Raw genomic sequence first — 25,000 nt, 5'->3', positions numbered from 1 at the left:
CGGAGGGAATAACGCAGGAAAACACAATGAACCGCACAGAATTTGCTGCCTGCGTTATTCCCTGCGGGATTTCATGATTACATTGCAGTCAATGGAGTGAAATCCCGCAGCGACGTGCGGAAAAGAAGTGACATGCAATTGTTTTTGCTGCGGGAATCCCACAGCAAAACATGCAGCTGTCAAAATCCGCCTAGTGCGCACAGCATTTTTTTTTTTTTCCATAGGTTTTGCTGGTAATTCACTGCAGAGATGTTATGAACATTTTCTGCAGCGAAAGATGCAGCAAATCCGCGGCAAAAACCGGCAAGTGCGCACAGGGCCTTAGATCAGGAATAGAACAGCCATTTATAGGACATTTCATAACTTTCCCAAATTCCTATGAAAAAATATTCACCACATTCTGCATTGCACTACTGTCCCCAATTTATTATATATTTTCGGAGTCGGTGCATTTTATACCGACTCCACCAAAATGAGCACCGAATCCAACTCCACAGCCCTGAATTGAGCAGGTCATGATTGGGTGGTGCTCCACTCTGGAGGTCCTGACATGCTGAGGACTGTAGTGGAGAGAATCGCTGCTTTAGGTATCAAGAAAGTTCACAAATCAAAGTGACCATGAAGGGGGTTGTGCACTATGTTCAGTAGTGGTCCCATGGTGGTCCTGAAAGGCTAAATATATTTGCATAATTGACTCCTAACTACCGGCGGTGTCCTTTGCAGATCTCCTCAATTCGTTTTCTAATCGGGGAGGATACATCAAGCGTTTTCTGCAAATGGAAGAAATCCCTCCTAGCTGTTTCGGCCATGACTCGACCAATCAGTGACCACCTAATGTCCCATCTGGAAGACCATACCAGGAAACCAGTGGGGTTCTCCTGACGGCGTCTTCCAGTGGTGGAGTCAGGTGGTCACGTTCGGCCCATTTGATAGGAGCTGAGAGGTTGCTTCTTCTAGGTCCTCAGACGCTCCTCAGCAGAGAAGAAATAAGAACGGCGTGGAGCATGAACAGCAACATGGAGGAGCGGAGTGGCTCCAATAGTTGAGAATGTTAACGATTTTATTTACATATTATTTTAGGGCCTCCATGCGGCCATTTTTAGTCTAGATGTAGTGGAAAACCTCTTTAAAGGATGGTACTTGCAGCCTAAACCAGCAGTCAGTCGTAATCATTGCATACGGTGAGATTGCACCTTTAGGCGGCTTTCACTCCACGTTTTTTTTAACATGCGTCTTGAACGTTTTTTTAACGCAAAAACAGATCCAGTGCAAATGCGTTTTCATTTCAATGCATTTGCAATGGACATGCGTCAACATGCGTTCACATGCGTTTGCGTGCGTTATAGTGAGGATCCAGCGACTTGCAGTTTTTTAACTTTTTTCAAAAACGCTACTTGTAGCGTTTTTGAGCTGCGTCCAAATACTGCAGATTGCTGGATCCTGACTATACTTCACGCAAACGCATGTGAACGCTGGCATGCTGATAGACAGGATCCTGCTTGCTCTACTGAGCATGCCCAGAAACCAGCCTGGCGTGATCAGTCCCTTTCTCCCCGTCCCGAGAGCTGCGGAGGCTCGTAACCAAGGTAAACATCGGGTAACTTGCTTGGATACCCGATGTTTACCTTGGTTACGTGTGCAGGGAGCCCGTCACCTAGCAGCTGCAGACTCTCGTAACCAAGGTAAATATCGGGTATCCAAGCAAGTTACCCGATGTATACCTTGGTTACGAGCCTCTGCAGGCTCCCAGTCTCACGTTCAATTCCCCTCACTCCCGATCACATGACTCCAATGCCCGCCCATAATCTTCAAGTGACAGGATCCTGCAAAATAACACGTTTTTCTCTTCAAAAACAACTGGATCCGCTTTTGCAGCAAAAAAAGTTTGTGACGCATGCTAAAAAAAAACGTAGTGTGAAAGCCGCCTTACTCTGTCCACTGTGCAGATATAGTTATCCATAGACCGATTGTGTGATTACTTCATAAACCCTTCCAATAAAGGAGAAATATAAAAATGGTGAATTCCTTTCATGTATCAAGCACAACATTAACCTGTTTATCCTCTTTTTAGGCATCAGGCGATGGCACAAATGGACCGAGTCAGCCTGGTCTATATCCTGACAGCGCTCGCATGATGAGGGGGCAATATGTACGTAACACTTTATTATCTTGGTTGTTTTCTCGGGAAAAATGTATTCATGTTTTTTACATTCCCCATATAAACCTACAGCTATATACTGATTTATTGTAGGGAATTCCTGGCCAGACTGATATTCTGTGTATAAGGAACGGTTCACGCCGCAGTGGATGGGCCATGGTGCCTCGTGTCCTCAGATCTTCACAGATTTATCCCCTGTGTAATTTCTGATTGAATTATAAGTAATGATGAGTGAACACTCAGATGCTCGATCAAATATCGCACAGTGGGGCGCACACTCACTCATTAATTATCAGGGTTGTCAAGACCTATTTACTTCTGCGACAGAGTTAGAGGGTCACATCTGCACTTACCTGCCTATCATACACGCGTCCTGGGAGGAAGCCGCAGACCTGACATGATCATCCCCCCCAACCCCACCCGGTGCAGAAGTGAACCTCAGAGGACAACTCTGATTAGACCCATTTTAAGTACATGAGTTTGTGTGCTATTTTAGTTGTGGAGTACCTTTTAGAAATCATGGTGGTTTTATCAGCATGTATTAGTAGGTGTTTATTTGGCTTTCAGAAAACTCCGTTATGTTGCTCTTTGCTACCTAAAAACTAAGAACTCTGAGGTTATATTAAAGAGATTGACATCTTATCGCTCCAAATTCTTTAGCACCTAGACTCCCAGGTAAAACCTGGGACTGTCCTTTTCCAAGGGGGCGGGGGGAATAGCTTTGCTGCTGCTGCCGCCGGGCCTTTTCTCCTCTGCTGCCGCCGCCGGGCCTTTTCTCCTCTTCTGCTGCCGCCGGGCCTTTTCTCCTCTTCTGCTGCCGCCGGGCCTTTTCTCCTCTTCTGCTGCCGCCGGGCCTTTTCTCCTCTTCTGCTGCCGCCGGGCCTTTTCTCCTCTTCTGCCGCCGCCGGGCCTTTTCTCCTCTTCTGCTGCCGCCGCCGCCGGGCCTTTTCTCCTCTTCTGCTGCCGCCGCCGCCGGGCCTTTTCTCCTCTTCTGCTGCCGCCGCCGGGCCTTTTCTCCTCTTCTGCTGCCGCCGCCGCCGGGCCTTTTCTCCTCTTCTGCTGCCGCCGCCGGGCCTTTTCTCCTCTTCTGCTGCCGCCGCCGGGCCTTTTCTCCTCTTCTGCTGCCGCCGCCGGGCCTTTTCTCCTCTTCTGCTGCCGCCGGGCCTTTTCTCCTCTTCTGCTGCCGCCGCCGGGCCTTTTCTCCTCTTCTGCTGCCGCCGCCGGGCCTTTTCTCCTCTTCTGCTGCCGCCGCCGGGCCTTTTCTCCTCTTCTGCTGCCGCCGCCGGGCCTTTTCTCCTCTTCTGCCGCTGCCGCCGGGCCTTTTCTCCTCTTCTGCTGCTGCCGCCGGGCCTTTTCTCCTCTTCTGCTGCTGCCGCCGCCGCCGGGCCTTTTCTCCTCTTCTGCTGCCGCTGCCGCCGCCGGGCCTTTTCTCCTCTTCTGCTGCCGCTGCCAGGCCTTTTCTCTTCTTCTGCTGCTGCTGCCGCCGCCGCCGGGCCTTTTCTCCTCTTCTGCTGCTGCTGCCGCCGCCGCCGGGCCTTTTCTCCTTTTCTGCTGCTGCCGCCACCGCCGGGCCTTTTCTCCTCTTCTGCTGCTGCCGCCGCCGGGCCTTTTCTCCTCTTCTGCTGCTGCCGCCGCCGCCGGGCCTTTTCTCCTCTTCTGCTGCTGCTGCCGCCGCCGCCGGGCCTTTTCTCCTCTTCTGCTGCTGCTGCCGCCGCCGCCGGGCCTTTTCTCCTCTTCTGCTGCTGCCGCCGCCGCCGGGCCTTTTCTCCTCTTCTGCTGCTGCCGCCGGGCCTTTTCTCCTCTTCTGCTGCCGCCGCCGCCGGGCCTTTTCTCCTCTTCTGCTGCTGCCGCCGCCGGGCCTTTTCTCCTCTTCTGCTGCTGCCGCCGCCGGGCCTTTTCTCCTCTTCTGCTGCTGCCGCCGCCGGGCCTTTTCTCCTCTTCTGCTGCTGCCGCCGCCAGGCCTTTTCTCCTCTTCTGCTGCTGCCGCCGCCGGGCCTTTTCTCCTCTTCTGCTGCCGCTGCCAGGCCTTTTCTCTTCTTCTGCTGCCGCCGCCGCCGGGCCTTTTCTCCTCTTCTGCTGCTGCCGCCGCCGGGCCTTTTCTCCTCTGCTGCCAGCACTATTCCAGTCCAGGTTTGATCTGCATTATGTGGACATTGTCTGCCTTGTAAACAGAGCGATCAGACATGGCCTCCATTCAGTGAGAGAATCTGTCATTGTGGCAATATCAGAGACTAGTATAAAGATATACATAGTTTATCCCGCTCCTAGTAATCTTACGTGATAAGCATTAGAGCTGTATTAAGGTTTATGTTCTATGGTAATTACATTTTTCTGCCATTATAATGTAATGTATATGTTTTTTTTCTGTATTTCAGATGAACCCTGTCGCCCATTTCCCCGCTGTGGGAATGAGTGGCCTTCCTCCAAGGCCAGGGTTAGTAGCCCCACCGGGCATGATTCCACCTTTGATGGGACCCATGGGCGCTCATCAGATGGGCCAGGTAGGTTACCTAGTAAGTAACTCATAAACAAAAAAAGTGAACACTGTAATAAAATGTTGCCACTGAGAAAAGACAGCAAAACACGACGGTAAGCACTTTGTTACTTTTTGTCTTGCACAGATGACCCCTATGATTCCTCCTCTCATGTCTGGCATGATGATGACCACGCACGTTGCACCCGGCACGTTACCAGCGGGCATGCAGGTAGGCGTCTATACTCGTGGGTTGTTTTGTTTTTCTTTGTGCATTTGCATAATATTTTGTTTTGTTTTTCACAGCCCGGTGTAAACAGCATGGATCCCACACTAGGTAAGGATCTATTAAAGAGGTTTTCTGTAAAAGTCTTTATATACAAATATCTGCCCCTGGTGACAAGCTGATTAGATATGGTTTTTGGCAACCCCTTCTGATCAGCTCATATAGCCAGGAGGGATGTATTATTTAGCCGCACATTTTTCAGAGGACACGTCTGCCGTTCATTTGTAGTATGTGGATGTTTTTTGTCCTGCAAAATGGTAGCGGCTTTGCTCAGACTAGATTCACACCCCTATCCTTTTTTTTTTTTTTTTTTTTAATTTATTTTTTTTATTGTGTGTCCCCTAGTTGGGTCTATGTCCGGTGCAGTCGGCTCCTATCAGAAAGATACCCCCATACTCTTCTGACCTCAGATATCCTGTGTATGCGGTTTACTTAGTATTCTCACTATAACATGTATCCCATTTTCTTTCCAGCTCAGCCGACAATTTCACCGGTAAGTGTCCTGCGCTTGATAATCTTCAAGATGGATAAATGCATGTGGGTTTCATTAAATGAGAAAAAAAAAACTAAAGTGTTTTATCCTCTGTCTTCCCAGTCACCGCATCCTGTAATTTCAGCACCACCGTCTATTACAATTAATAGCACCTCTAATGAAGAACCAGCCAAACCGGTAATTTACTTTATTTATTGCCTCCTTGCAGCATTGATTTTTGCTTTGCTTATTCTTAATCCACATTTGTTTATTTCCATTTTGCAGAAATCTTTGTGGACTGAGCATAAATCACCAGATGGTAGGATATATTACTATAACATTGAAACCAAGCAATCCACCTGGGAAAAGCCAGATGACATGAAAACCCCAGCAGAGGTACGATGCGAAGGAGCATTTTATTGGATATTTTTTTTTTTTAATTTGCATCTTGAAACATAAAATGGGATTGTCAAAAAATATAAACATTCATTCATAAGACTCCTAATAAACACTTCCCCCTTTTATGTACAACTTAAAGCAATAGTCCATGGATTTGTCGTGTGTGTGTGTGTGTGTGTGTGTGTGTGTGTGTGTGTGTGTGTGTGTATAATATATATATAAATATAAATTTCTTTGTCGCTCTATTGGGAGACCCAGACAATCGGGTGTATAGCTACTGCCTCCGGAGGCCACACAAAGTATTACACTTAAAAGTGTAAACCCCTCCCCTCTGCTATACACCCTCCCGTGCATCACGGGCTCCTCAGTTTTTATGCTTTGTGCGAAGGAGGCTGACATCCACGCATAGCTCCACATCTTAGTCAGCAGCAGCTGCTGACTAGGTCGAATGGAAGAAAAGAGGGCCCATATAGGGCCCCCAGCATGCTCCCTTCTCACCCCACTCTTGTCGGCGGTGTTGTTAAGGTTGAGGTACCCATTGCGGGTACATAGGCAGGAGCCACATGCTGTTTTCCTTCCCCATCCCTTTAGGGCTCTGGGTGAAGTGGGATCCTAATCGGTCTCCAGGCACTGGGACCGTGCTCCCTCCGCAGCCCCTGGGGAATCTGCTGGACAGGAGCCGGGTATCGTCAGGGACAAGGCCCTGCTACTGTGAGGTACTCTGTGTCCCCGTGGGGACCGCGCATGGAGCGCTTGTGCCATACACACTGCAGCACTGCTGGGTGTGTTAGTGCGCCGGGGACTACCGCGCCGGCCGTGCTTATTTGCCGGCCGCGCTTATAACTTTAGTCCCCAGCTTTTGCGGCCTAGTTTCGCTTATTCCCGCCCACAGGCCTGCCAGTCAGGAGAAGGGCGGGACGCTGCACAGGACGGCAGCACTGAGGGCTGGAGCATACTCTGTATCCTCCTCCCCCCTCACTCAGCACAGTGGGGCACTAGATTCCCGCACTTTCTAGGGCACGCCCACGGCCCCCTCCTCCCCACAGAACGCCGGCAGCCATTCCTGTCAGCACTTCTGACACTGGAGAGGAGAGACAACATCAGGGGGGCCCGGGCACGGATTCTGGTGATCACACAACCGCTGTGAGCGGTCGGTAAGCAGCACCTGAGGTGCTGGCCCCACTGAGTGCCGAAGTGTATGTGTATATATATATATATATATATATATATATATATATATATATATATATATATATATATATATATATATATATATATATATATATAACTTGTTGTACGGTCGCACTGTTGATTTTTGGCTACTCCTGGAGAAGCCTTACAGTCCAGCCCCAGGCACTGTTCAATCATTATACCACCCCCGGACCTGCCAGTCAGGAGGAAGGGCGGGACAGTCGGGCTGAAGCCGACCGTGAGGGCCGGAGCACACTTCGCTGTCCTCCGCCCCCCTCACTAATCACGCTACGGAACTGATCCCCTCAAGGTACTCAGTGTCCCCTTGGGGACGGTGCAGAGAGCAGCTTCGCCTCAGACTTGGCGCCGACCGCGCCTGCTTGCCGGCCGCGGTCTGTAACTTTAGTTCCCGGCTTTTGCGGCCTAGCGCCTTAAACTCCCGCCCCTGGCCCTGCCAGTCAGGGGGAAGGGCGGGACGGTCAGTCGGAGGCTAGCAGTGACGGCTGGAGCACACTTGGCTGTCCTCCGCCTCCCTCACGTTTCACTCAGGGCACCAGACTCCCGCACTTTTGGGGTTACGCCCACGGCTCCCCCCTCCACTGTACACGCCGACAGCCATGTTTTCAGCAGCACATACTGCTTCAGAGTCGGTACACCAGGGGGCTTCTTCTCGATGCTGGGCCCCCTAGAGTGATGAACTGTATATGTGATACACTGTATATATGGCTATATAATGTTTGAATGCAGTTTCACAGTTCGGCTGTACATATGTATCCTCAGTGATCACTGTGAACATACTCGCTCAGCCGGTGACGGGGGCACTGGTTTGAGCTTCGCCGGCGTTCCCTGTCCAGGCGGCAGGGACAGAGTTACAGCTTTGCTGAGAAACTCTCTGGGTCATTTTCACTATCCATGTCTCAGGCTATGGACAAATGGTCGGCTAAGAGATTAGGAGTTTGCAGTCCAGACCGGCCCCTTACACAGGCCCCGGGCACTGCGGGATCGCCCCAGGCCTCTATCGGTCTGCGACGAAGCGTGTTCCTGGGGTGGCCTCTAGTTATTACGTGGTAAACTCCAGCACGAACCGCAGTCCCAGTCCGGCTAAGCAGCCTTGCTTGGAATCTTCCCCGACTTCTAGGGTCTCAGCTTGAGGACCCTCTAGAGGATGGGGCGGAGGTCGCAACCCAGGACTCTGTCCGGACGTGGCTCTCAAGGCTTCACAGATTCTGTCCAGAAGCACACCTTCCCGGACAAGCGTTTTACTGAACGCCTTATAAGTCTCAGATCAATGCGGTCATCCTGTGCTCCGCAATTAGCGTCTTTGACGTCTCAGGCGGTGGTATTTTCATCCTCCGCCGTGCACAGAGAACCTTTTCTGCATGGCGGTCCAGGTCAGGGGAGTGGTCCCCACATGTCCAAGACCTATGTAGGAGACATTCTGTCTTACGGTCACAGGATATAGCTCAGTTCTCGTCCTCCGACTCATTGCTTCACAGCATCTCCGTCCCCCGAGCGAGCCGATGCACGTTTCCAGTCGGTGAACACTCCGAAGGCAGGAGGAGTTGCGATCCTCGTTCCCCTTCAAGAACGTAGTCGCGCCTTTTTACTCCAGCTTGTTCGTGGTACCAGATAGGACGGATCACTCCGCTCCGTTCTGGACTTCACACGGCTCAACGGACTGACGGTTCCGGATGGAATCTCTCCGCTTGCCATCGCCTTTGATGGCCCAAGGAGGCTTCTTAGCATCAATCGACATCAGGGATGCTTATCTCCACGTGCCGATTGTACCAGAATATCAGCGCTTCCTGCGCTTCGCCATAGGGAACGAACACCTTCAGTTCGTGGCACTAACTTTCGGCCTGGTGACAGCCCTGCGGCCCTTCACCAAGGTCATGACAACGGTGGTAGCGGTCCTACTCAGGCAATCTGCTGGTCAAGGCCCCCTCTCGGGTGGCATGCCAACACAGCCTGAACATTGCTCTAGAGACTCTCCAGAGATTCGGGTGGTTCATCAATTTTTCCTAAAGTCAAAATTGACACCGGCCCAATCACTGACATATCTCGGCATGGAGTTTCATACTCTCTCAGCGATAGTGAAGCTTCCGCTGGACAAACAGCGTTCACTACAGACAGGGGTGCAACGTTCCTTCGAGCCCAGTCACACCCTTTGAGGCGCCTCATGCACTTCCTAGAGAAGTTGGTGGCAGCAATAGAGGCAGCTCCGTTTGCGCAGATTCATCTGCGCCCACTTTAATGGGACATTCTCCGCAAATGGGACAGCAAATCGATGTCCCTCGACAAGAACGTTGCTCCTTCTCGGGCAGCCATGGCCTCCCTTCAGTGGTGGCTTCTTCCCACTCTTGTCGAAGGAAAAATCCTTCCTGCCCACATCCTGGGCTGTGGTCACGGCGGACGCGAGTCTGTCAGGGAGTCTTCCTCCGCCACAGGGCTCAGGGTACGTGGACTCAGCAGAGTCCTCCCTCCAGATCAATGTTCTGGAGATAAGGGCAGTGTTCTAGCCCTAAAAGCGTTCCAGCCATGGCTGGAAGGCAGGCAGATCCGAATTCAGTCGGACAACGCCACGGCGGTGGCATACATCAACCACCAAGGCGACACAAGCAGTCGGCAAGCCTTCCAGCAAGTCCGGCGGATTCTGCTGTGGGTGGAAGCCACAGCCTCCACCATCTCCGCAGTTCACATCCCGGGCGTAGAAAACTGGGAAGCAGACTTTCTCAGTCGCCAGGGCATGGACGCAGGGGAATGGTCTCTTCGACCGGACGTTTTTCAAGAGATTGTTGCCGCTGGGGGAAGCCGGACGTCGACCTATTGGCGTCCCGGCACAACAACAAGGTCCCGGCATTCATGGCACGTTCTCAAGATCACAGAGCTCTGGCGGCAGACGCATTAGTTCAGGATTGGTCGCAGTTTCCACTGCCTCACGTATTCCTCCTCTGGCACTGCTGCCCAGAGTGTTACGCAGGATCAGATCCGACTGCCACCGCGCCATCCTCGTCGCTCCAGACTGGCCGAGGAGGTCGTGGTACCCGGATCTGTGGCATCTCACGGTAGGCCAACCGTGGACACTACCAGACCGGCCAGAATTGCTGTCTCAAGGGCCGTTTTTTCCATCGGAATTCTGCGGCCCTCAACCTGACTGCGTAGCCATTGAGTCCTGGATCCTAGCGTCTTCAGGGTTATCTCAAGAGGTCATTGCCACTATGAGACAGGCCAGGAAACCAACGTCCGCCAAGATCTACCACAGGACGTGGAAGATCTTCTTATCCTGGTGCTCTGATCAGAGTTTTACTCTCTGGCCATTCGCCTTGCCCACTTTCTGTCCTTCCTTCAATCCGGAATGGAAAAGGGGTTGTCTCTCGGTTCCCTTAAGGGACAAGTTTCGGCGCTTTCTGTGTTTTTTTCAAAAGCGTCTAGCCAAACTCCCTCAGGTACGCACGTTCCTGCAGGGGGTTTGCCACATAGTCCCTCCTTACAAGCGTCGGCTAGAACCCTGGGATCGGAACAGGGTGATACCGGCTCTTCAGAAACCACCCTTCGAGCCAATGAGGGATATTCTCTTTCACGCCTTTCGCAGAGGGTGGTCTTCCTAGTGGCAGTCACGTCACTCCGCAGAGTGTCTGACATAGCAGCGCTGTCATGTAAAGTTCCCCTTCCTGGTGTTTCACCAGGACAAGCTGGTTCTGCGTTCGGTTCTGGAATTTCTCCCGAAGGTGGTATCCTCTGTTCATCTCAATCAGGATATCTTCTTACCTTCTTTTTGTCTCATCCGGTTCACCAACGTGAAAAGGATTTGCACTTGTTAGGTCTGGTGAGAGCACTCAGACTCTACATTTCTCGTACGGCGCCCCTGCGCCGCTCGGATGCGCTCTTGTCCTTGTCGCTGACCAGCGTAAAGGGTCGCAAGCTCCCAAGTCAACTTGGCTCCGTGGATCAAGGAACCAATTCTTGAAGCCTACCGTTCTGCTGGGCTTCCGGTTCCTTCAAGGCTGAAGGCCCATTCTCCCAGAGCCGTGGGTGCGTCCTGGGCGTTGCTGCACCAGGCTACGGCTCAGCAGGTGTGTCAGGCGACTACCTGGTTGAGTCTGCACGCTTTCACGGAGCACTATCAGGTGCATACCTACGCTCGGCAGATGCCAGCTTAGGTAGGCGAGTCCTTCAGGCGGCGGTTGCCCACCTGTAGGAAGGGGCCGTTTTACGGCTCTATTACGAGGTATTCTTTTACCCACCCAGGGACTGCTTTTGGACGTCCCAATTGTCTGGGTCTCCCAATGGAGCGACAAAGAAGAAGGGAATTTTGTTTACTTACCGTAAATTCCTTTTCTTCTAGCTCCAATTGGGAGACCCAGCACCCGCCCCTGTTCCCTTCGGGCTGTTATTTCTTTGTGTACACATGTTGTTCAGATTGAATTGTTCTTGGTCATGGTTTCAGTTCTCCGAACATCCTTCGGATTGAATTTACCTTAGACCAATTTATAAGTTTCCTCCTTCCTGCTTTTGCACCAAAACTGAGGAGCCCGTGATGCACGGGAGGGTGTATAGCAGAGGGGAGGGGTTTACACTTTTAAGTGTAATACTTTGTGTGGCCTCCGGAGGCAGTAGCTATACACCCGATTGTCTGGGTCTCCCAATTGGAGCTAGAAGAAAAGGAATTTACGGTAAGTAAACAAAATTCCCTTCTTCTTTATCACTCCTTTGGGAGACCCAGACCATGGGTGTTTAGCTTCTGCCTCCGGAGGACACACAAAGTACTACACTTAAAAGTGTAGCTCCTCCCTCTAAGCTTATACACCCCCTGGTGAGCCAGTCCCAGCCAGTTTATCACTTTGTGTTCAGGAGGCATACATCCACACATGCATTCTCATGATTTTTTTCTTTGGAAGAGATTGAAGAAGTGCGGGTCCATGTCTGGACCCCCGGCATATCCCTTCTCACCCCACTGTGTCGGCGGTGTTGTAAGGTTGATTTCCAAGGCTGGAGCCTTACATGCCGTGCTCCTTCACCATCCCTCCTGGGCTCTGGCTTGAAGTGGGAGCCAGCACGGTCTCCATGCCTGGCAGGAGACCGGTCTCCATCCACAGCCCCTTGAGGATCCTGCTGGACCGGAGCACTCATCCCCAGGGACCTGGCCCTGCGTCTCAGCAGCTAAGTACCTGAGACGTTTGTATTGGGGGTCCCTGTTCTTTATTGTATGGGGAGAGTATGCTGAATGTATTTATTTTGGCATTTCCAACTCTGATTAGACCCATTTTAAGTACATGAGTTTGTGTGCTATTTTAGTTGTGGAGTACCTTTTAGAAATCATGGTGGTTTTATCAGCATGTATTAGTAGGTGTTTATTTGGCTTTCAGAAAACTCCGTTATGTTGCTCTTTGCTACCTAAAAACTAAGAACTCTGAGGTTATATTAAAGAGATTGACATCTTATCGCTCCAAATTCTTTAGCACCTAGACTCCCAGGTAAAACCTGGGACTGTCCTTTTCCAAGGGGGTGGGGGGAATAGCTTTGCTGCCGCCGCCGCCGGGCCTTTTCTCCTCTTCTGCTGCCGCCGCCGGGCCTTTTTCTCCTCTTCTGCTGCCGCCGCCGGGCCTTTTTCTCCTTTTCTGCTGCCGCCGCCGGGCCTTTTTCTCCTCTTCTGCTGCCGCCGCCGGGCCTTTTTCTCCTCTTCTGCTGCCGCCGCCGGGCCTTTTTCTCCTCTTCTGCCGCCGCCGCCGGGCCTTTTTCTCCTCTTCTGCTGCCGCCGCCAGGCCTTTTCTCCTCTTCTGCTGCCGCCGCCGCCGGGCCTTTTCTCCTCTCCAAGTCCACCGTATCCGCAGTCCACATCCCAGGCGTGGAAAACTGGGAGGCAGATTATCTCAGCCGTCAAAGCGTGGACGGTGGCGAGTGGTCCCTGCACCCGGCAGTGTTTCAGTCAATCTGCCGCAAATGGGGCACTCTGGACGTGGACCTAATGGCATCCCGTCACAACAACAAGGTTCCGGTTTACGTGGCTCGCTCCCACGATCCTCAGGCCTTTGCAGCGAACGCTCTGGTTCAAGACTGGTCCCAGTTTCGTCTGTCCTACGTGTTTCCCCCTCTAGCTCTATTGCCCAGAGTTCTGCGCAAGATCAGAATGGAGGGCCGTCGGGTCATCCTCATTGCACCGGACTGGCCCAGGCGAGCTTGGTATCCGGACCTGCTCCAACTGTCCGTAGAGATGCCGTGGCATCTCCTGGACCGTCCAGACCTACTCTCGCAAGGTCCGTTTTTCCGACCGAATTCTGCGGCCCTCAAATTGACGGCATGGCTCTTGAGTCCTGGATTTTGACGGCTTCTGGTATTCCTCCTGAAGTCATCTCCACTATGACTCGGGCCCGTAAGTCTTCCTCCGCTAAGATCTATCACAGGACTTGGAAAATCTTCCTGTCCTGGTGTCGCTCTACCGGCCATCCTCCTTGGCCATTCTCTTTGCCGACCCTTCTGTCTTTTCTACAGTCCGGTCTGCAGCTAGGCCTGTCCCTCAGCTCTCTCAAGGGACAAGTCTCAGCTCTCAGTTCTGTTCCAGCGGCGTCTCGCTCGGCTGGCTCAGGTCCGCACCTTCATGCAAGGCGCGTCTCACATCATTCCGCCTTATCGGCGGCCCTTGGATCCCTGGGACCTTAACTTGGTCCTCACGGTATTGCAGAAACCCCCTTTTGAGCCTCTTAGGGAGGTTTCTTTGTATCGTCTTTCTCAGAAAGTGGCCTTTCTAGTTGCCATAACTTCTCTCAGGAGAGTATCTGATTTGGCTGCGCTCTCCTCGGAGTCACCTTTTTTAGTTTTTCATCAAGACAAGGTGGTTCTCCGTCCGACTCCGGACTTTCTTCCTAAGGTGGTCTCTCCCTTCTACCTTAACCAGGACATTACCTTACCTTCCTTCTGTCCGGCCCCTGTTCATCGCTTTGAAAAAGCGCTGCATACTCTAGATCTGGTGCGTGCTCTCCGGATCTATGTTTTTCGCACCGCTGCGCTCAGGAGGTGCACCTCTCTTTTTGTGCTGACCACAGGTCCGATCGTCTGGTCAGGCTCTTTTTTTGTCTGACGCCACGGGAGGAAAAGAGTACCTCCCTCCCCCAACTCTAGCCCAGGATGTTTTTTACTAGACACGCAGGGCCCGACCTTCTCAGCCCTCCCCGAGTCCACCTCGTCCTGGCAGTCTAGACAAAGACCAAGGAGTCTCGTCGTCCTCCATCTGGGCCGCCGCCTCAGACCACAAATGGGTGTGATACCTTGTGTCTTCCGGTTACCACATTGAATTCCGGACCCAATCCCCTGGTCAGTCTTTTCTCTCAAACCCCCCCCCCCCCCCTCCCCAAGGCTCCAAAACACCACAAGGGCCTTTTCCTCAGCAATCCACTCCCTCCAAACAGCGGGGGTGATGGCACCTGTTCCGGACGGCGAGAGGTTCAAGGCCTTCTATTCCAACCTCTCGTGGTCCCCAAAAAAGGACTACCTAGGGTCCATTATTACCTTTATGGTCGAAAGAGAATTCCTTGCCTCCCTAGCTATCAGGGACGCGTACCTGCACATACCCATCGCTCCAGCTCACCAAAAGTTCCTCCGCTTCGCGGTTCCTGACTTCTTGTTTTTTTTTTTTTTTTCATTTGTGGCCCTACCCTCGGCTCTGCCACAGCACCAAGGGTCTTAACAAAGGTCATGGCGGCCACCATGAGTGCCCTTCACGCCAGGAGAGTGGCTGTTCTGCCTTGCTTGGATGACCTCCTCATCAAGGGCTCAACCAGCGTGCAGATCTCTGTGGGCACCCTATCCCGCTTAGGGCGGCTTCTGACTTCAGTCAAATCATCCCCGGTCCCATCAAAATCCGTCACCTCCCTGGGCATGTCCCTGGACACCCTTCGGGGCTTGATATTTCACCCTCAAGACAAGGCAACCGCTCTACAACAAGCGGTACACCGCTCTACATACTCCTCTCGCTCCATACGATTCAGTATGAGAGTGCTAGGTAGGATGGCGGCTATAGAGGCAGTGCTGCTTGCTTAGCCACACCAATGCCCGCTGCAGCTTGCGCTTCTAGCTGCCTGGGACAAGAGCCCCTTTTCCTTGGACGAACTTTTCACCTGACACCTTCAGTCAGGTATGCGCTTTGCTGGTGGCTTCAGTCCTCTTCCATATCGAGAAGGAGTTTTTCTCCCCCAAGTGGACTGGCTACTCCTGACCACGGACGCCAGCGCCAGCCTCTTAGTCTGGGGAGCAGCGTACTGGCTCCACACTGCTTCGGGACGTTGGACACCCAAGGAGTCTTCCCTTCCCAGAAATCATCCTGAAAGGGGGTGTATACTGCAGGGGAGGAGCTAACATCTTTGCATCTACTTAGTGTCCTCCTATGGATAAGCAGCATAACACCCATGGTCCTGTGTCCCCCAATGATGGCTAAGAGAAAACGATTTTACGGTGAGTACACAAAAATCCGTTTGTTTTTTTACTGTGGGTAAAACCCGCAGTCTGAACTTAACCTTAACAGCGTTTCTAGGATTGGTGCTGCTCTAACATGTTCTTATGGGTGAAGAAAGATTCTGTGATGGCCAGATTGGCCATGGTTGTCCTTACCCAAACTAAACCGCCTCACATATGCCCTAAATCTAAATTCGGGCCTTGCTTTAATAACTTGTAAGTCTGTAATATATTTTATTTGCATGTATTTTTTAGCAAATGTTATCTAAATGTCCATGGAAAGAATTCAAATCCGACTCCGGGAAGCCGTACTACTACAATTCCCAGACAAAGGAGTCTCGTTGGGCGAAACCTAAGGAGCTGGAGGACCTAGAAGGTAAATGCAGCGCTCCTCGTTTATTGCCAGAAACAAATTTTAACACCCAAAAAGTAAATAAAAATAAATGCCCATTTTATATATTTTTGTTTTTCTTTTGTAGCAATGATCAAGGCAGAAGAAAGCGGCAGGTATGTGTACTTCATAATCATTTTTTATTTCTATAAAGTGAAGGTTAACGATCTATGGCCAATGACCTAGATATGCAATTCAACCTTTTTTTTTTTTCTCTCCTTTTCCCTAGTGTACAGGAGTCGGCAGCTCCTGCAGCTCCACCGCCTGCCCAGGCCGCACAAGCCCCAGAGGTGGTCAGTACCACCACGCCTGTATCCATCATTGCAGAACCGGAGATTGTAATGTCCACCCCCAGCACTCCCGCCATAGACACCGAGAACATGGTCAATGACTCTGTAGAGGAGCCGGTCCATTCTATATCCATGTCCATTCAAGAGAAGGAGCACGAAGTCGTCAGCAGCAGCGGATTCTTAGAGGAATACTCTAAACCAGAGCTTTTGCTGGAGTGAGTACTTATTTTTTTTTTTTGTCACTCGTCCATTGTTTTCAGTTTCCTAGTACTGTCCTGAAAGCCACTGCCTCTTCTTGAGGGACTTTCAGTCCATATCTTGTATCAGCAGAGTTTTGTATTTAGTAGATTTTGGGAGAAGGGTCCTGGGTAGAGTTGAGCGGATTGCTATTAATCCGGGTCTGGCGGATCAGTGGCGGGTTGACAAGGAAGTCCGAGATCAGACCTTCCGCTCAGCTTTTAGGTACTGTTAGAATGAACCGGAAAGGACAATGTCAGATTCTTTGGTGCCTCGATGTATGCACAGACTTTGCTGTTTTAACGAAACTGCTGTGTTTATACCATGGACTGTGCAGTGAAGTCATTATATAGCTCTGCTTATACTGTGTGCTGCTAAGTTCCAATAGCAAGAAGCAGAATCATGATTGCAGCTCTGGCTTACAATACATCCTTCCTAAGAAGCTCCCATTGGATTTGTTTGAGAAAATATAAAGTGAAAGGGAGTAAATTTCAGCCTACCATAGCCATGTGATCCAAACCACCAAGGATGCACGGATGAAGGAAAGGGGGCGGTCCACCCCTGAAGAAGTCAATCTAAATAAGAGTTAAGCGGGCTTCACACGCAGCGACATCGCTAACGAGATGTCGTTGGGGGTCACAGAATTCGTGACGCACATCCGGCCTCGTTAGCGACGGCGTTGCGTGTGAAACGTTGCCGCGTCGTTCCTTTCCCGAATATCGTTGCTGTTGCAGGACGCTGCGTGTTTGTCGTTCCTGCAGCAGCACACATCACTACGTGTGACACCGCAGGAACGAGGAACATTTCCTTACCTCTGTCCACCGGCAATGAGGAAGGAAGAAGGTGGGCGGGATGTTTCGGACGCTCATCTCAGCCCCTCCGCTTCTATTGGGCGGCCGCTTAGTGACGCCGCACGGACCATCCCCTTAGAAAGGAGGCGGTTTGCTGGCAACAGCGACGTCGCTAGTCAGGTAAGTACGTGTGACGGGTGTCAGCGATGTTGTGCGCCACGGGCAGCGATTTGCCCACGACGCACAAACGATGGGGGCGGGTGCTTTCACCCGCGTCTAAAGCGTTTAAAGCGTCTTTAAGTGGTAATCCAGCACCCATAGTCCAGTCTTCAGTGAACATTAAGACGTCCTTTATTCACAAAACATGTTAAAAACATACATGTTTAAAATCAGAACAGTCTTACGCGTTACAGGTCATAGAGACCCTTACTCATTGTCACCTCCCCCTCCCAATCTGAGTGTTTCCAAAAGGATAAGGGGAGATGGAATTTAGGATCACAGTGTGTAGCCATTTTGTTGTTGGCCGCAAAGTGATTATAATATGTCTAAAGTGTCACCGAGGACCGCTGCTTAGTGCTCCACTGTGTCCCAGTGCCCCACCGCTTGCTGACTGGGTCCCTATGCCTTTCTGTATCCTGCGCTCCCATATACTGTGCTGCCGACCGGGATCGGAGATCAGAGGTGACATGTGGTGAGGAGGGGTGATCAGTAGTGCAGTGCCGCTAAAGCTGCAGATATCAGCTGCGATTACCTCTCCCAGCCGCATGCACTGACCTCAGAACTGCGCCCCCGGCAGCCTGTTCTGTCAGCGATCATAGTCCAGAGCAGCGGAGGCCCGAGGTGAGCACACGCGGTGAGGGGGGTGAGCGGCGGGGGAGGGGGAAAGTCAGCAAAGGTGGTGTGAGTGGAGTGCGAGGTGAGTGAGCAAGTCAGCGGAGGGGGTGTGAGCGGAGTGGGAGGTGAGCGAGCGGCGGGGGAGGAGGAAAGTCAGCGGAGGGGGGAAATCAGCGGAGGTGGTGTGAGTGGGAGTGGTAGGTGAGCGAGCAAGTCAGCGGAGTGGGAGGTGAGTGAGCGGCGGGAGAGGGGGAAAGTCAGCGGAGGGGGGAAATCAGCGGAGGTGGTGTGAGTGGGAGTGGTAGGTGAGCGAGCAAGTCAGCGGAGTGGGAGGTGAGTGAGCGGCGGGAGAGGGGGAAAGTCAGCGGAGGGGGTGTGAGCGGAGTGGGAGGTGAGCAAGCGGCAGGGGAGGGGGTGTGTGAGCGGAATAGGAGGTGAGCAAGTGGCAGGAGTGGGGAAAAGTCAGCGGAGGGGGTGTGAGCGGAGTTGGAGGGTGAGTGAAGGGGGGGGATGGGGTGAGCGGCAGAGTGGGGAGCAGCACACCAGGATCACTTACGGTGCAATCACCGGTTCCTGGCATTGGTACTCACCCCATCCATCCAGGCGGGTGACAGGGGGAAATTGCAGCACACGGCATATGCTGTGAGCTCCACAAAGATAGAGCTGATCTCCCTCTGCTGTGATCTGGACAGCCCAGGGGGCGCGTCCATTTCACAGCAGACGACTTCTCTATGTTAAAGTATAGGGTCAGAGTTTGACAATGGTCTTCTATGCCCTTGGGGCTGCCATAAAGGAGGTAACGGTCGTTACAAACACCAAATCCAAGATGGCCGCCCCCAGTGCTTCAGTAAAACTAGAATTGCATAAAAACTAAATAAACAATAAATTTAATTTTCTATTAAAAATACTTGATTTCATAATCACTATTATTAATAGAAAAATAAAAAACACGACACCTTGCCTTTAAACATGGCTGGCCTCTCAGAAGGAAATGCTAATATCGCTGTAGTTCTGTTTAACCCCTTATGTGCATTGTAGAATCTTGTCTTAGGACCTCATACACACAGAATCTGTGGAACCTTTGATATTTGAACTTAATCTTTTAGATTCCTTTCTCAATACGACCGCAGCATCTAAAGTGTTTGACAGAGGGAGGCGTCTGTCCCCATATTTTGTGCATTGCCATAAATTTATATATGAAAGTTGTATTTTAATTATTATATATTGAAGTTATCAGTCTGGCATTGATTTAATTGTGAAGCTGGTTATAGGCAGAAGATCAATGGCAGATTTAGCATCTATTATTTATATAGATGCGCAAAAATAGCTCGCTGGTCCGGCGTCTAATTCGGTGTTCCCTGAATATCCAACAAAATATAACATACCATAATGAAAAAATACTTATTAAATAGCAAAAAATTGTAAAAACCTACAATTAAGTAATCAGGTGGAAAGGACCAACAATTAAAAAAGGAGGGTAAAAAACAACTGCATTGACAAGAGTATACCCATGATTAAATTAAAGTTATAACAAGGTAAATGGTCAATTATACAACACGGATTGCGATTGTTGGGAGTCACAATAGCTGGAAAAAGGATTGCAAAAACCTAGCAATATAGTAATGGAGGGACAGTGTATCAAATCAATAGTGTGTTGCACAGTAAATACAGAGTAACAAAGTACCGTATTTTTTGGATTGTAAGACGCAGTTTCCCTCCTAAAAATTTGGGAGGAAAATGAGGCGTGCGTCTTAAAAACCAAATATAGCTTGCCGGGGGGGGGGGGGGGCTGTCTGTGCCTGTTGGTGCCGGCTGCCTCTCTGTGCGTGCGGGCAGGTGCCTGTGCGGTGAGTGTCCCAGTTCAAATGATGGCGCCGGGAGTCAGCAGCGCGGCTGATGGAGCCCTTAAATGAGAGCTCCATCGGCGCATGCGCGCCGCTCCAGGCGCCTTCATTTGAACCAGGACTGCAGACACTGGGACACTCACCACACCGGCCTGCTCCGCCACTGACATTACGGACCCGCCGCCACTGACACCACGGACCCGCCGCTTCCGCCACGGACCCACCGCTGCTGCCAGGACAACCTCTGCCTCCTGTGACCCGCTTCACCACCACTGCTGCCCCCCTCCGGTAAGACTGCACTGGAGTATGACGGACCCCATCTTTATTTATTTTATTTTTTTTAGCTCTAAATTTGGGGTGCGTCTTATAATCCGGGGCATCTTATAAAACGAAAAATAGTATGGATAAAGGAAATCTGGGTTTAATGCTGCGCTAGAAACCACATGAATCCAGGAGTATGTGTTGAAATCCTTTTTCTTTATTTCTGCAGGTCAATGCGTTTCAAATACATATCAGTCTTCCTCATCAGGACAAAAAAACAGTACTACTGTTTTGTCCTGATGAAGAAGACTGATATGTCTTTGAAACGCGTTGACCTGCAGAAATAAAAAAAAAAAAAGGATTTCATCACATACTCTTGGATTCATGTGGCTTCTAGCGCAGCATTAAACCCGGATTTCTTCGGCGCTCCATTGGGAGACCCAGACGATTGGGTGTATAGCTACTGCCTCCGGAGGCCACACAAAGCATTACACTAAAAAGTGTAAGGCCCCTCCCCTTCTGGCTATACACCCCCCGTGGGATCACGGGCTGCTCAGTTTTCAAGCTTTGTGCGAAGGAGGTCAGACATCCACGCATAGCTCCACTGTTTAGTCAGCAGTAGCTGCTGACTATATCGGATGGAAGAAAAGAGGGCCCATGCAAAGGGCCCCCAGCATGCTCCCTTCTCACCCCACTCTTGTTGGCGGTGTTTGTTAAGGTTGAGGTACCCATTGCGGGTACGGAGGCTGGAGCCCACATGCTGTTTTTCCTTCCCCATCCCCCTGAGGGCTCTGGTGAAGTGGGATCTTACCGGCCTCCAGACTCTGAGGCCGGGCTCCATCCACAGACCCGGAGATCCTGCTGGATACGGAGCTGGGTACCGTCAGGGACAAGGCCCTGCAACATTCAGGTACTCTGTGTCCCCGTACAGACAGGCACAGACACACTCCAGCATTGCTGGGTGTTCTAGTGCGCCGGGGACGGTAGCGCTGCGCGCTTGGGTTATACTCACTGCAGCTTAGCTGAGTGAGTTTATGTGTGGGGAACTACCGCGCCGGCCGCCACGGAGACTGCGGCGCGGCTGCGACTTGTGGTGCGCCGGGGACTTCGCGCCGACCGTGCTTTTACGACGGCAGCGCTTATAAATCTAGTCCCCGGCTTCTGCGGCCTAGTTACGTTTCGTTCCCGCCCCCAGCCCTGTCAGTCAGGGTAGGGGAGAGACGCTGTACAATAGTCAGCGCCGAGGGCTGGAGTCTTATTTACATACTCCAGCCCTCTCACTGGGCACAGTGGGACGCCAGTTTCCCGCTCTTTGTCTGCAGCACGCCCACGGCCCGCCCCTCTTCACAGGACGCCGGCAGCCATTCCTGCACGCAGTCTGAGCTGGAGAACGGACATAGCCCTGGGAGACCCAGACAGGGGATTCTGGCGACCACACACCCGCTGTTAAGCGGGCGGTAAGCAGCACCTAGGTGCTGACCCCACTAGTGCCACAGTGTTGTTTTGTGTACTTTTGTCTGTACCTATATATTGCACTGTACGGTCGCTTCTTGGCTTATACCCCTATATTGCTCTGAGGAGACAACAGCATGTCATCCGCAAAAAGCAAGGGTGCCAAGGCACAGGCTTTCTATGCTGCTTGTACCGCATGTGAGGCTACTTTACCGGCAGGTTCCACTGACCCCCATTGTGTGCAATGTTCGGTCCCTGTGCCACTTCGTCAGCCGGAGTCTATGCTAGTAGTGGCCCAGGCAGAGACGCCTGTGAACCCTGCCCCGGTGACGGGGACAGAGTTTGCAGTTTTTGCTGATAAGATGTCTGTGACTATGACAAAAATTCTAGAAACTTTGCAGTCCAGGCCGGTCACTCAGACCATGGGCACTGCTGATTCAATGTTCCCCGGTCCCCCTCAGTTGGAACTAATCCGTGCTCCAAGGGGGTCCCAGGCATCACAGGCTGAAGGCTCTGACTCGGACGACAGTCCCAGGCAGCCTAAGCGAGCTCGCTGGGAGAGACCCTCGGCGTCATCACGCTGGTCAGGGTCTCAGCGAGAGGATTCTCTGTATGATGAGACAGAGCTAGGTGATCAGGAGTCTAATCCTGAGACTGCTCTCAACCTGGATACCCCTGATGGTGACGCCATGGTGAATGATCTTATAGCGGCCATCAATAGACTGCTGGATATTTCTCCTCCAGCGGAGGAGGCAGCAGCACAGCAGGAGAAATTCCATTTCAGGTATCCCAAAGATAAGCGTTTCTCCAAACGTCTTAAGGATACACGTTATCCCTTTCCCCCTGACGTGGTCAAACGCTGGACCCAGTGTCCAAAGGTGGACCCCCCAATCTCCAGGCTTGCGGCTAGATCCATAGTTGCAGTGGAAGATGGGGCTTCACTTAAAGATGCCAATGACAGACAGATGGATTTTTGGTTGAAATCTGTCTATGAAGCTATCGGCGCGTCGTTTGCTCCAGCATTCGCAGCCGTGTGGGCACTCCAAGCTATTTCAGCTGGTCTGGCGCAGGTGGACTCTGTCATACGTCCATCAGTGCCGCAAGTGGCGTCCTTGACCTCGCAAATGTCTGCGTTTGCGACTTACGCTATCAATGCGGTCTTGGACTCTACCAGCCGTACGTCAATGGCGTCCGCCAACTCTGTGGTTTTACGCAGAGCCTTATGGTTAAAGGAATGGAAAGCAGATTCTGCTTCCAAAAAATGCTTAACCAGTTTGCCATTATCTCAAGACAGACTGTTTGGTGAGCAATTGGCGGAAATCATTAAACAGTCCAAGGGTAAGGACTCTTCCTTACCCCAGCCCAGATAAAGCAAACCTCAACAGTGGAGGGGACAGTCGAGGTTTCGGTCCTTTCGAGGTTCGGGCAGGGCCCAATTCTCCTCGTCCAAAAGGACTCAGAAGGAGCAGAGGAGCTCAGATTCCTGGCGGACTCACTCACGCCCAAAGAAAGCAGCCGGAGGAACCGCTTCCAAGCCGGCTGCCTCATGACTTTCAGCCTCCTCTCTCCGCATCCTCGGTCGGTGGCAGGCTCTCCCGCTTTTGCGGCATTTGGCTGCCACAGGTCAAAGACCGGTGGGTAACAGACATTTTGTCTCACGGGTACCGGATAGAGTTCAGTTCTCGTCCTCCGCCTCGGTTCTTCAGAACTTCCCCACATCCCGACCGAGCCGATGCTCTTCTGCAGGCGGTGTGCTCTCTAAGGGCAGAAGGAGTGGTGATCCCTGTTCCTCTTCAGGAACGAGGTCAAGGTTTTTACTCCAATCTGTTTGTGGTGCCAAAAAAGGATGGCTCTTTCCGTCCTGTTCTGGACCTAAAACTGCTCAACAAGCACGTGAAAACCAGGCGGTTCCGGATGGAATCTCTCCGCTCAGTCATTGCCTCGATGTCTCAAGGAGATTTCCTAGCATCAATAGACATCAAGGATGCTTATCTCCACGTGCCGATTGCTCCAGAGCACCAGCGTTTTCTTCGCTTCGTTATAGGAGACGAACACCTTCAGTTCGTAGCCCTGCCATTTGGTCTGGCGACAGCCCCACGGGTTTTCACCAAGGTCATGGCAGCAGTGGTAGCAGTCTTGCATTCTCAGGGACACTCGGTGATCCCTTACTTGGACGATCTACTTGTCAAGGCACCCTCTCAAGGAGCATGCCAACACAGCCTGAACGTTGCGCTGGAGACTCTCCAGACCTTCGGGTGGATCATCAACTTTTCAAAGTCAAACCTGTCACCGACCCAATCACTAACATATCTTGGCATGGAGTTTCATACTCTCTCAGCGGTAGTGAAGCTTCCGCTGGACAAGCAGCGGTCACTACAGACAGGGGTGCAGTCTCTCCTTCAAGGCCAGTCGCACCCCTTAAGACGCCTCATGCACTTCCTAGGGAAGATGGTGGCAGCAATGGAGGCAGTTCCGTTTGCGCAGTTTCATCTGCGCCCACTTCAATGGGACATTCTCCGCCAATGGGACGGGAAGTCGACGTCCTTGGACAGGAAAGTCTCCCTTTCCCAGACGGCCAAGGACTCTCTTCAGTGGTGGCTTCTTCCCACCTCATTATCACAAGGAAGGTCCTTCCTACCCCCATCCTGGGCGGTGGTCACGACAGACGCGAGCCTGTCAGGGTGGGGAGCAGTTTTTCTCCACCACAGGGCTCAAGGTACGTGGACTCAGCAGGAGTCCACCCTTCAGATCAATGTTCTGGAAATCAGGGCAGTGTATCTTGCCCTACAAGCCTTCCAGCACTGGCTGGAAGGGAAGCAGATCCGAATTCAGTCGGACAACTCCACAGCGGTGGCATACATCAACCACCAAGGTGGGACACGCAGTCGGCAAGCCTTCCAGGAAGTCCGGCGGATTCTGATGTGGGTGGAAGCCACGGCCTCCACCATATCCGCAGTTCACATCCCCGGCGTAGAAAACTGGGAAGCAGACTTCCTCAGTCGCCAGGGCATGGACGCAGGGGAATGGTCCCTTCACCCGGACGTGTTTCAGGAAATCTGCCGCCGCTGGGGAGTGCCGGACGTCGACCTAATGGCGTCTCGGCACAACAACAAGGTCCCGACCTTCATGGCAAGGTCTCGCGATCAAAGAGCTCTGGCGGCAGACGCCTTGGTGCAAGATTGGTCGCAGTTCCAGCTTCCCTATGTGTTTCCCCCTCTGGCACTCTTGCCCAGAGTGCTACGCAAGATCAGGTCCGATTGCCGCCGCGTCTTACTCGTCGCCCCAGACTGGCCGAGGAGATCGTGGTACCCGGATCTGTGGCATCTCACGGTCGGCCAACCGTGGGCGCTACCAGACCGGCCAGACTTACTGTCACAAGGGCCGTTTTTCCATCTGAATTCTGCGGCCCTGAACCTGACTGTGTGGCCATTGAGTCCTGGATCCTAGCGTCTTCAGGATTATCTCAAGGGGTCGTG

At 52.0% G+C, this 25,000-nt stretch overlaps 1 protein-coding gene across 3 annotated transcripts in view; it reads left to right on the top strand.

The window, feature by feature from the left end:
- The window catches only part of PRPF40A (pre-mRNA processing factor 40A), a 149,393-nt gene that overhangs the window by 9,387 nt on the left and 115,006 nt on the right, over nucleotides 1-25,000 (top strand). For 2 of the 3 annotated variants that reach the window (XM_075317224.1, XM_075317222.1), the window contains exons 2-11: nucleotides 2,072-2,149; nucleotides 4,534-4,671; nucleotides 4,780-4,863; nucleotides 4,938-4,968; nucleotides 5,391-5,410; nucleotides 5,513-5,587; nucleotides 5,675-5,785; nucleotides 15,680-15,800; nucleotides 15,904-15,931; nucleotides 16,045-16,320. In XM_075317224.1, the coding sequence (XP_075173339.1) occupies nucleotides 2,072-2,149; nucleotides 4,534-4,671; nucleotides 4,780-4,863; nucleotides 4,938-4,968; nucleotides 5,391-5,410; nucleotides 5,513-5,587; nucleotides 5,675-5,785; nucleotides 15,680-15,800; nucleotides 15,904-15,931; nucleotides 16,045-16,320 (962 nt within the window). The remainder of the gene's footprint in view (nucleotides 1-2,071; nucleotides 2,150-4,533; nucleotides 4,672-4,779; nucleotides 4,864-4,937; nucleotides 4,969-5,390; nucleotides 5,411-5,512; nucleotides 5,588-5,674; nucleotides 5,786-15,679; nucleotides 15,801-15,903; nucleotides 15,932-16,044; nucleotides 16,321-25,000) is intronic. The other variant, XM_075317223.1, reaches the window with a different exon arrangement.

Source organism: Anomaloglossus baeobatrachus, chromosome 7 (assembly GCF_048569485.1).
Source record: "Anomaloglossus baeobatrachus isolate aAnoBae1 chromosome 7, aAnoBae1.hap1, whole genome shotgun sequence".
Taxonomy (NCBI): Eukaryota; Metazoa; Chordata; class Amphibia; order Anura; family Aromobatidae; genus Anomaloglossus; species Anomaloglossus baeobatrachus.
The sequence above is the reverse complement of the archived record's forward strand: the minus strand, read 5'-3'. Positions and strand labels throughout refer to the sequence as shown.